Source organism: Schistocerca piceifrons, chromosome 5 (genome assembly GCF_021461385.2).
Source record: "Schistocerca piceifrons isolate TAMUIC-IGC-003096 chromosome 5, iqSchPice1.1, whole genome shotgun sequence".
Taxonomy (NCBI): Eukaryota; Metazoa; Arthropoda; class Insecta; order Orthoptera; family Acrididae; genus Schistocerca; species Schistocerca piceifrons.
Window position 1 is genome coordinate 315141429 of NC_060142.1, and position 12516 is coordinate 315153944.

At 43.9% G+C, this 12516-nt stretch overlaps 1 protein-coding gene across 1 annotated transcript in view; it reads left to right on the top strand.

Annotated features, from left to right (window-relative positions):
* Window positions 1–8648: 8648 nt before the first annotated feature.
* The window catches only part of LOC124798965, a 99769-nt gene continuing 95901 nt past the window's right edge, over window positions 8649–12516 (top strand). The window contains exon 1 of the mRNA XM_047262500.1: window positions 8649–8771. Within this exon, the coding sequence (XP_047118456.1) occupies window positions 8649–8771 (123 nt within the window). The remainder of the gene's footprint in view (window positions 8772–12516) is intronic.

The following is a 12516-nucleotide window of genomic DNA, read 5'->3' on the forward strand; positions in this document are numbered from 1 at the left end:
ATGAACGGTAAGCTGAGTACGGATTACTGATTGAGAGTAAATCGAAGAAAGACGAAAGTAATGAGGAGTAACAGAAATGAGAAGAGCGAGAAACTGAACATCAGGATTGATGATCATGAAGTAGATGAAGTTAAGGAATTCTGCTACCTAGGCTGCAAAACAACCCATGACGGACGGAGCAAGGAGAACATGAAAAGGGCTTTCCTGGCGAGGAGAAGTCTACTAGTTTCTAATATAGGTCTTAATCTGAGAAAGAAATTTCTGAGAATGTACGTTTGGAGCACACCATTGTACGGTACTGAAACATGGACTGTGGGAAAATCGGAACAAAAGAGAATCGAAGCATTTGAGATGTGGTGCTACAGACAAATGTTGGTTGAAAATTAGATGGACTGATAAGATAAGGAATGAGTAGGTTCTGCGCAGAATTGGAGAGGGAAGGGCTATATGGAAACACTGAAAAGAAGGAGGAACAGGATGATAGGACATCTGTTAAGACATCAGGGAATAACTTCCGTTGTGTTAGGGGGAACTGAAGAGGGTAAGAACTGTAGAGCAAGACAGAGACTGGAATGCAACCAGCAAATAATTGAGGACGTAGATTGCAAGTGCTACTCTGAGATGAAGAGGCTGGCACAGGAGAGGCATTCGGTGGCGGGTTGCATCAACTCAAATATATATATTGCATCGTAAACTGAACCTTCGGATGGAGGCTATTTAGTTCATAAAAAAAACTGATTTAGTTCATTAAAAAAAACTGATCAGGAACTTTGATATCAAAGTTTAGTCTGCCACGCTCTCTATCATGGTAGACATATTTGAACAGCGTTTATTCCTGCTACCAGCGCGCAGTGACAGATAATGGACTTCAGTTGGGCCGTTGCTACGATAACGCGACATATTATACAGGTGGGGCAGGGAGGATCGGCCGACCGACCGTCCGGTCAAACGAACAAAATGGGTCTGTCAGTCGACATCTTGTATCTAGTATTGATTCCATAAATTGATATGTTAGTTTGGAAATGAGGAATATTACCTATAACAAATTTTAATAAAGTATAAATATACTGAGATGCAGAAGTCGGTAACCTTGGTTCCTTAAGAAGGGCTCTGCAGGACGTATTTAAGGTCACAGCACAAAAATTCGTATCACATGGTTTTACCTTAAACTTTTGCTTGGCTTTATTAGTTACCTGGAAAAAATGGTCCGGTATGACATCATGAAATGAAAGCAAGCGAAGTATGACGGTTTTATTTTTATGTCACGTGTGTCTTGCAACATCCAATTTCCAAATAGAGATTTCTTTAAGCGCCTCATTAGTTCTCGGTTGCGCTACTGTGCAGTCTCCTTTCGTTTCATATGCAAACTTATAACAAGTGCAAATAACACTGAACTGAGGTACGATCTGTTGATGTTGAGTAGTGCATTTCGTGCTGTTGTCTAATGTGCCCCTGTACAGTTCAACGCCTAATGTGTAACCGCAAGTTCTAAGGACGACATGCTTCTTTTCAGTTAATTTTACTGACTTTTTGTAGCAAACTATAGAGCGTTACATGTGCTTAGTTCAGCGACTTAAGTTAAATTTTATGTACACATCTACTTTATACATATACGAAATTACAATTACAAATTCAGTATTTTGTATGTCAGAGCTTTATCTCCGCCTGTTGTAGGTAACGTACTATTTAACTATTGATTTTCAGGTTGTTCTCACTCACTAACATTCTCATGTTTGTTGGTAAGGGAATCTTCAGTTTACAAGGTTTTCCACACTTAATTTTGATGTGAAGCATGTTTGGAACATCCAAAAATAATTTGGTCAAGACTCCGGTGTCTTCCGGATGTTCACTGCATGTGAGAGAGTTTATCACGCCAATCCTTTAGAGGTGTGCAGGAATACACGCATGTTCAAACCTTACTCTAACTGTTGTTACATACCTCCTTGGAAGAATTTTCTGACTGTACCACGATTTTTTTTTTAATATTGCCAACGAAAAGCCTTTTCCCTGCTCTAATGTTTTCTGCAGTTGTTCCCATTGACGTATGCCTCTCTCTTTGAAACATGGATAAAGTCAGAATAAGGAAGCTGTGTAAATATCCGGTCACCGACTTTGATGCTTTCTTTTGCAAGACCATCAACTGCGTCGTTCTACCGAATACCTGAGTGCCCCTTTACCCACATTAGATGTACGGATTTGTTTTCGTTGTTGCGTTTCGTTATTCGTTCAATATCATCGAAGATACAACTGTTAACAAATTTCCGCTTTCGATGGTGTAACTGTTCCAAAGTACTTCGAGACACACTAAAAATTATTGTTTTCTTCCCTTTTTCAGTTCCAAGCCTGATTGCTTCTTTAACAGCTGTTAGTTCTGCAGTGTAAATACTTGTTAATGGTGGTAATAAAAATTTATTAGCTACCTGCAGCCTAGAGCAATAATATGCGCAGACGATTTCCTTATGAGTGGATCCGTCAGTATACATACGTAAAAAATCTGGTAATTCACTTTCCACGTAGTTTTTTACTTCCGTATTAGCTCTCAGCTCTTGCCTCGTTCTGTCTGGCAGATAAAAAACTTAAGGCTGGTAGACTGTTATATCAGTCTTTACTGAACAGTGGTAACATTCAATCCTTCCATGCGAAAGGGACTGTAAGTCTGAGGCTTCGGAAGTTTGTTACTAACAGTGGTGTTCCTTTGTGTTTATCTAAGTATCCTCTCTTTGCCAACAGCTTAGCTTTGACTGTGACGGGATGATTAAGTACTACTGATTTTTGAAGCAGAAACTTTTTAGCAAGTAGTTCTCTAAGGATGTCAAGAGGCATTTCTTTGGTTTGTATTAGAAGGGCGTTAGTTGGTGACGACTGCATTCTCTTAGGCACTGTCTAATAGCCAGGTATTGAAGTAAATTTAGCTTTTCTAGTATTCTGTGGCGCATTTCCAAACAAAAAACTTCCGTAGTGCACTACAGAGCATTAGTCCGTGGTATAACATAAGGAGTATGTCTGGTTTGGCTCCCCACCACAGGCGGATTTCAGAACATAAGTCATTCAGAGCTTTTTCTCTTTTCGTAACAAAATGATTAACATGTTCTATACTGGTTAGTCTGTTATCCAGAAAAAGCCCTAATACCTTTACTGATGTTCGCAAATTAAATCTGAAAGGTCCCAGGTATATCGTATTCATTGGGTTGTGAGCCATGGCGGCTTGTCATACTGTATCGACATCGATATGCTCATATCATTGGCTCTAACATGTCACCCAGCGAGAGCAGTGCTCTCTGAAGTGGCCTGGGCCCGCAAGGGCAGTATGAGAGTTAGTATAATGATGGGAGGATCAGTGGAGCAATCAAGCGGAAAGGAGGCCTTTTGCTGCTACCCACCTGTCTCTGTTCTGGCGTAAACTGGAAGGATATGCTGGGGTCATGATGGCCTGTATTTGGCTTACAGTACTGAAGAAACTCAGGAGTGGGTTGTTGAAAACCCGCCGAGATGTCACAGGCGTGTTTACCGGAATTTCTGGATGCTCCTGTTCTGGTGATTGGTACTAAAGACCGAGCCTCCATGGAATTTACAGGTTGAATTGTTTGAGCAAGAATTTATGGGTCAAAAAGTTTGTTTTAGGACACATTGTCTGTTCTGAGCTTGACTGGGGCTGTGTACGTGCCCAGGAGCCGTATAATTTAGAGGAATTGCTTCGGGGTTGGCTTAATCATTTGTTCGAGCAGGATTTGTTATAGCTATGTAATTCTGAAATTTCCTTAAGCCAACTGGAATTTTGTTAAGACTGCTTGTGCTCTGGCGTCTTTGCTGTTTACCGAGCCTTGTCAGGCTCACTCAGCCTGGGCCCAGTCCGCCCCACTAGCTGAATGGTCAGCGCGTTGGAATGCCACGCACAGGGGCCCGGGTTCGATTGCCGGCTGGGTCGGAAGATTTTCTCCCCTCAGGGACTGAGTGTTGTGCTGTCATCATCATTTCATCCCCATTTTCGACGCTCAAGTCGCCCAATGCAGCGTAGCACTCAATAAGACTTTCACTTGGCGGCCGAACTTCCTGACTGGGAACTCCCGGCCACAGACGCCATACGATCGTTTCCATTCTGGGCCCAGTCGGCTAACACAGCACACTGTTTGTGCCATTCTGTGCACAAGCCTTGGACAGCGAAAGCTCGTGCTATCCATGTTCTGCAGTGCTATTCCTTCCAAGCCCAGCCGTGGCCTTTAACGCTACTGTTTAAACGTAAATAGATATTTTAGAGCAGTTCTGAGTCGTTCTATTGTGAATTAAAAGTGCCTCCCTTTTTATAACCTATAAGTTACTTAAATATTCTACTGGTGGCTGAGATCTTTACAGCCATTCTTATTTAATGTAAATTTTAATTATTTGAGTATTATTGTGAAACCGTGTAAGCCTTGCTACCATTTCTGTTGTATGAGGTTGTAAATCCTTTTTTCTCCTTCTTTGGTCACTCAGTATTTTAGTATAAGAATTTTTTGGGAGTGGCCTATTATGCGGACGGTTCAGTTTCATTAAATTATTTATTGGTGTCTTTTGCTCATGAAATTTTGGTAATTTTTATGGCTGCTTAAATTGGTTTGAAGTATGCATCATCAGCCCGCGCGGTTAGCCATTCGGTCTAACGCACTGCTTTCCGGGCGGGAAGGTGTGCTGGTCCCCGGCACGAACCCGCCCGTCGGATTAGTGTCCAAGGTCTGGTATGCCAGCCAGTCTGTGGATGGTTTCTAAGACGGTTTTCCATCTGCTTCGGCGAATGCGGGCTGGTTCGCCTTATTCCGCCCCGGTTACACTATGTCGCCGATTGCTGCGCAAACACTTTCTCCACGTCCGCGTACACCATAGTTACTCTACCACGCAAACATTTAGGGTTACTCTTGTCTGGTGTGAGACGTTCCCAGGGGTGTCCACTGATGGTCGAACCGCACAATAACCCTGGGTGCGGTATAGGCAGCAGTGGGGTGAGTGGATTGCTGTAGCCAGTTGTGTGGTTGTGAACCGCTGAGGGCTAGGACGGGGACGAAGCCTCTCCGTCGTTTCTAGGTTCCCAGTTCAATACAGTGTATCATCAGCATTTTATCTTACGATCTGGGAACAAATTAATTGTTGTTTAATTAAATTCTTAACTGGGTTTAATGTAATTAAGTCCACGCAAAATAAATTTGTAAACTGTGCCAGTGAATGAACTCTGCCAAATCCCCATTGGACTAGACCTTCCTCGTTTTCCTTCCTGGCCAAATTCAGAGGCCGTATTTTCACATTTCAGATATGTTCAGTGCTTTCGTGTAAAGTAAACTACAGAAGACTTCGATTGTGACAAATTGAGACCATTCCTCAGCAGCCGTCCAGATAGCAGGTCAGCGGCATTATCCGTCCACGAGCAACACGTTCCAGGCTGATGGATGCTGTCTGCAGTATATGCAGACATCATCTGGGTATTGTAGCACATGAATAGTGGGGTCAAATGTGTTTTTCAAATCTGCTAAAAACAATGCGTATAAGTGAGGACAGAGAATAGCACCTTGAGGCAAGCTTTTCACACTGAGGAGGGTCTATATAAACTGTAGTCATGCTTTATAATGTAAACTGTTGTACGATCTAAATAATTTTGAAGAAAACAAAGACAAATGTTTGGGAAACCTAAGTTGTCTAACTTCTGCAAGAGTAAGAATACGTCAACAGTCATATGCTCCCGACATATCCACAAATAAAGCTGTAAGATAACCTTTTTCGTCAAACACTTTTTCAGTGTCCATCATGAGGATACTTAATAATCAGCAGTGCTCCTCCCTTTCTGAAAGCCATACCGTGACACAGGCAAAAAATTATTATGTTCTGACCACCACTCGAAACGTAATATGGGAAGACATTCAAAAGTCTTTGCTCAGCACGAAAAAAGGGTTCAAATGGCTCTGAGCACTATGGGACTTAACTGCTGAGATCATCAGCCCCCTAGAACTTAGAACTGCTTGAACCTAACTAACCTAAGGACATCACACACATCCATACCCGAGGCAGGATTCGAACCTGCGTCCGTAGCGGTCGCTCGGTTCCAGACTGAAGCGCCTAGAACCGCTCGGCCACAGCGGCCGGCTGCTCAGCACGATGACAGCGCATTTGGACGGCATGAATCTGCTGTTGAAGGTTTTTTTCTAGGATTTAGTATAGGTACAGTAATTTGTGTGGTCAATTCTTGAGAAACTTCACTTTCTACCCATATCAGATTAAAGATTTGTTACAGTATGTTTTTTGCTGCTATCGGTAAGCTGAATATCAAAGGGTAATTTATTTGACCATTTAAGTACCGTTTCGAATCCTCTGTTTGTAAAAGATTTTGTAAATCTTTCACTAGATGCCTGTGATTTTTCGAGAATGCTCTTTTCAAACCGTAATATTTCTCTTTCTGCTGGTGGACATGCAATAATATCTGCGAAGTCTTCAAGTCAATTATTTGCAGTTTTTGACAGCAGAGGTTTATTCTCTGTTGATCCATTGTGAACGTGGGATAGCGGCTGGTCAAATCTTTAACAAAGAAATTCGCCAAACAGCTGTACAAATCGAGAAGCTATTTTATTTCCACTACCAGTTTTGCCATTTCATTATGCCATCTTCAGGCCGCATATGCACCTCTGAAAAATTGTCGATATTGGTATTCTGCGGCCATCTGTTTCTGAATGTCGTGAATTCTCGAGTGAAGACTTGACTTCGGGAGTGCTCAGCTGAAAACTTATTTCACAAAGCAAGAAAATACAGAGTGATGTAAGGAGCTAATCCTGTGTACGTTGCTACGTCATAAGTCTCTCAGAGCAATACTGTCGCTCACCTCTTCAATATTCTGTTTTATGTAATGCTAAGAGTAATAAGACCTAGAAGGAGCGACTACGGCTTTAATTGTCTACTATATGCGCAAACTGGGGTGACACTCTGCACGGTGGCTTAAAGGAGCCACTGTAAATGGGAAATTCCTTTACGGTCGCTCTCATCAGCCACTGCGCCGTATGTCAATTTAGTTTGTGCGTGCAGTACACTTAAGTATTTCTTGTTAATTATCGTGCACCATCTTAGGAACATAAGAGAAGCTTCATGTCTGGCGTCAAAATGAGATGAAAATGCGATGTTAAATGTACGAAGAATGCTGTAAGGAGATTATACAGTACATGTATGAACTAGGTGCGTCTTCAAAGTTAATTTTTGACTTACCAAGAATCGTTACATTGATTGCTACGGTATAGAGTGGGGTTGCATATAATTCGGTTGTGTGGAAGAATATGCGATTTCTACGAGGTTTTAATATACCTCTTGTCATCATTGGACAACGTAACTTGCAAATCGCATTCAGTCCGCTCCACGAACTCCGAATTTATATATGACAGTCCACCATTGCACACAGGTGAGCCCATAATCTATCTGCACGGCGTAGAATACATTTCCGTGTGTGTCGTACTAAAGAATTTCAGGGAGGCGCGGCAGCTTCCAGAGATCAACGTATAAGGTGACAGAACTTCATCATATTAGTGGAATCTATATGAGTTATGTGACTGACCAAGAGTTGAAGCCATTTCGACGGATTATGCACTTGAATAATTCTTTCGCTCAAGATTAAAATAGATAACTGCATCTTGAAATCAGTTCAGAATTTTATTTTTGCACATTCAGTGTAATTATTCGTGATTCATGACAACGATTGCAATCAGTTAAAAGTTCCTACTCAAGAGCTACTTGCCGACCGGGGTGACCAGGCGGTTCTAGGCGCTACAGTCTGGAACCGCGCGACCGCCCTTTTGAACCAAGAGCTACTTTAAAGGCAAAATCTGTCAACTGGCAGTACCAGTTAGTGAACTAACGGTTGAAGAGTTCAAATATCTAGCTATTTCGAACTTTATAATTTTCTCAGCATTAAATGGTGCGGTCTGTGTGAGTGTGCTGTATAGTCCGAACTCGTCAGGATACGCGACGTGGTACACAAATCATTTCACCTTAAGCATCACATGTACCTTGTTGTAGATACATTCAGTTCTGTTGTCAAATAACAAACCAACAAATAAAAAGTCACATACATTCAACATATTTCGGTAAAGAGAGAGATAAAGAACAATTGGATTTTTTTATGAAGTTCCTATTTAAAGAACTAAATTATGTCAACTCCTTCTGTCGGCTTGTCGTTAATTTCATTACAAATACTGTGGGGGGGGGGGGGGGGGTAGGGGACCTTCTATAAGTTCTGAGCTGTATTTAATGTGTCTCCTTGAAGTTTAAGGACAAATTAATGGCCAGCAAACATATATCAATCAAAATACATCCCACAAAATTCCTTCTTGGGATCCTGAAATTAAATCCATACGAATACTGAACATCAACCCTTTCATGAGATTACACATGGGTGTTTCGGATGTAACCTATTGAACGGCGTACGATTACTAGAGCGATCGAACTAGTTCAAGGCCGAGAGTTACGGTATTTGTTTGCAGTGGCGCCACAGGGGCCGTGGAATGTCGCAACCGGCCAGCTGGTAGCCTCCCAGCCGCTATAAGGGCACGGCCGGCTGCTGAAAGGTCGCTCGCCAGACGCGCGCTACCTCCGCGCCCGGCGCCACTCTTGCGATGACCGCACAGTGGCAGGCAGGGTCTGGTCCGGGGATGCGTGTCCCTGGGACCCATCTCCCGTCCATAGACCTCCACGCACATCTCAGCCCCATCCTCAAGTGCCTGGCGGTGTTCGGCATGTGGCCAACCTCCGCCTACACACGCGTCTCCGCAAAGGTACGCAAGTCACTCTTCCCCTTTCTATTGGTAACTGACACCGTCCCAATAGCTTGGCGGGCTCTGCCTGCATCTTACCATCTCGATTCCGTAGGGCAGGTGCGTTGTGTAGGAGTTCTCTTTCATTTGGTTCAGTTGAAGGATTGCAGCTACGAGCAGTATATACCGTTGTAATTAGTACGACTATTGGCGAGGTCCGGATTATACAATCTGCTGAAAGACGCATGTTCACTTGCCTTACATAATCAAGCACTTACGAGATGCGTTCAATAAGTAATGCAATACATTTTTCTCCCGGAAGCAGATTGGTTTTATCCAGAATTCCAGTACACCACATTATTCCCCACTCTTGGCTACACAGCCCTATTTTTCAACATAATCTCCGTTCATTACGACAGCCTTACTTCACCTTACTGGGAGGATCTGTACGCTCGTATGCTACCACTCTACTGGTCGATGTAGGAAAAATGGTTCAAAGGGCTCTAAGCACTATGGGACTCAAAACCTGAGATCATCAGTCCCCTAGACTTAGAACTACTTGAACCTAACTAACCTAAGGACATCACACACATCCATGCCCAAGGCAGGATTCGAACCTGCGACCGTAGCAGTCACGCGGTTCCAGACTGAAGCGCCTAGAACCGCTCGGCCACAGCGGCCGGCGTCGATCTCGGAGCCAACGTCTTACTGCGTCAGTAGCCTCCCCACCATCCACGTACTGTTCCCTGCGAAGAGCATCCTTCGCCCGCAGCTCGTGGTCGTGCGGTAGCGTTCTCGCTTCCCACGCCCGGGTTTCCGGGTTCGATTCCCGGCGCGGTCGGGGATTTTCTCTGCCTCGTGATGGCTGGATGTTGTGTGATGTCCTTAGGTTAGTTAGGTTTAAGTAGTTCTAACTTCTAGGGGACTGATGACCATAGATGTTAAGTCCCATAGTGCTCAGAGCCATTTGAACCATTTTTGAAGAGCATCCTTCATTCGGCCAAAATCGTTGCTCTTTATGGTCTTCTGTTAGACTACGAGGAAACCAGCGGTCACACACCTTTGAGTATCCAAGTGGTGGACGAGTGTGTCAGCAGTACCAACAGAGACGTGCAGTCGGGCAGGAAGGTGTTCGATTGTGATCCGTCGATCATTTGGAATGAATTACAGATGTGTATGGCCGTCCGGTACGTAGGAGATCGGACAGGTTTGCGCGACTTTGCTGTGATAATGACAGACACCTCGCCCAACGACTCATTGTGCTTTTGTTCACTGCCAGGTGTCCGTAGACATTCTGCGAGCGCCTGTCAATATTTGCGATGCGCTGTTTTTCCGCCAAGGAAACTCAATGACAACTCGCTGCTTGGAAAGTACCCCTGTTACAGGCGTCATTTTGAAGACTACGTTTAGCGCCGCTACGTATCGGAACTTATGAAACTATAGCGGCTCGATTGGGAATATTCCACCATGTCCCACAACAGGTTCACATTTTTCTACCGAACTTGGCAAAGAAAAAATGTGTTGCATTACTTATTGAACACCATTCCTACATCAGACACACTTAAGACCCCTGACATACAAACCGCCAAAGCAGCCTCAACCACAAAGGCTTTCAGCAAGCTGCTTGCCACGTAAATTCGTTTTCATTTATAGGTTTGTTGCTTTGAATATCTTACTTTACGACCAGCTTGTGTAACTGCACAATAACACGATATGCAAATAATTAAACAGTCTGAAAAAATTATTCAGCCAGTTCATAAAGAAATATCGCCTAATAATTCATAGCCATATGCATGGAATGGTAACCAATTATTATTAATGAGAAAAGTGTGCTCAGACTCAGCATTAATGTACTAGGGACGTTCAACACGTAGTACAACCCTTTTTTCTCGGTCAATTTCGGTTGAAAAAAATGCGAAATTTGTTTTGGGACATCGTGGACTATTCCCATTTCAGCTCATATGGTTTTATGGAGTTCTGATAAATGACGGCGCTGTAGATAGCCTTCGAAGGGCATCTACGAGGGTTGGAACATAAATAGTGGCAACTATTTATTCACAACCAATACAAAAGAGTTACATGTTTGCACCTGTTACTGTCCTTCAGAGTAGTCACCAGCGTTGTGTAGAACCCGTTGCCACCGATGTGGAAGACGTAGTATACCGTTAGTAGAGCCTGTTTCTGTTGATGGTGCGAATGGAGCGGTCTAAAGTTATGGTGATTCTAGTGTACGACTGTGATGATGTTATCCTAACGCTTTACGTCCCTCCACGGCAGACCGTCAATGCACAGTATTACTGTTCGGTTTTGGAGCATCACCTGCCATCAGCTTTGCGAAAGAAGCGGCAACAATTTCTGATCAACCCACCCATCATTTTGTACGACAATGCGCGGGCACATACAGCGCAAGCTGTGGCTGCTCTTTTCGGTCGATGGGACTGAGAAGTACTGTACCATCCACCATACTCCCCGGACTTAAGTCCTTGTGACTTTAATTTGATTCTGAAGATGAAGAAACCACTTCTTGGTATTCGCTTCAGAACTGTTCCAGAGATTCGACAGGCAGTAGACCGCTCCATTCGCACCATCAACAGAAGAGGCTCTGCTAATGGTACACTAAGCCTTCCACATCTCTGGCAATGGGTTCTACACAACGCTGGTGACTACTTTGAAGGACAGTAATATGTGCAACCATGTAACTTTTATATCGGTTGTGAATAAATAGTTGCCACTATTTAAGTACCAACCATTTTATAACGTCGGTGCTTTCCAAGCACAGAGCAGTCGTTGAGTTTCTTTTGGTGGAAAACCAGAGCATCACAGGTATTGAAAGACGCTTACAGAATGTCGAGGGAGGCCTGACAGTGAATAAAAGCACGGTGAACCGCTGGGTGTGGCGTCTATATCATCGCAACAATGTCACGCAAACCTGTCGGATCTCCCGCCTACCGGCCGTCCGCACACAGCTGTGAGTCCTGCAGTGTTGGAACGTGAGGACGGTCTAATTTGAGGTGATCGACGGATCACAACCCAAACACCTCGTTGCACACTTGGACATCTGAGTTGGTAGTGCTGAAGCTCTCGTCCTCCTGTTGGAATGCTCACGGATGTTTGCCTGCTCGGTTCCTCATAGTCTAACAGAAGACCATAGAGAGCACGAAGAACTGTCTGTGCGGAATTACTTGCTCATTACGAGGCCGATCGTGACAATTTTTTGTCGAACATCTTCACAAGCGGTTTCATCACTTCGAAACGGAAACAAAACTGCAAACCATGGCGTGGCGTCACACCATCTCTCCTCGGAAGTTCAAAGCCGCACCGTCAGGCAATAAAGTCGTGGTGACGGTCTTCTGGCACTCTGAGGGGTTATTCTGTTCGATATCCTCCGTCATGGTGCAAAGATCAATTCTGAAGTGCACTGTGCTACCTTCAGGAAATTGAAGAAGTGACTTCACCGTTCTTGTCACCACAAAAATGCAGACAAACTTCTCCTTCTCCATGACAACGCAAGGCCACACACAAGTCTACACACCGGGAGAAGCTCACAAAACTTCAGTGGAATGTTCTTCCTGATCCACCATACAGTCCGGACCTTGTACCTTCAGACTTTCATCTCTTTAGCCCAATGAAGGATGCACTCCGCGGAAAGCAGCATGTGGATGATGCAGATTATTGATGCAGGAAGATGTTTTCTCCAATGATGAAATATGAGGTGGTAGCATGCGGACATACGGGCCCTCCCACTAAGGTGGCGTAAGGCCGTTGC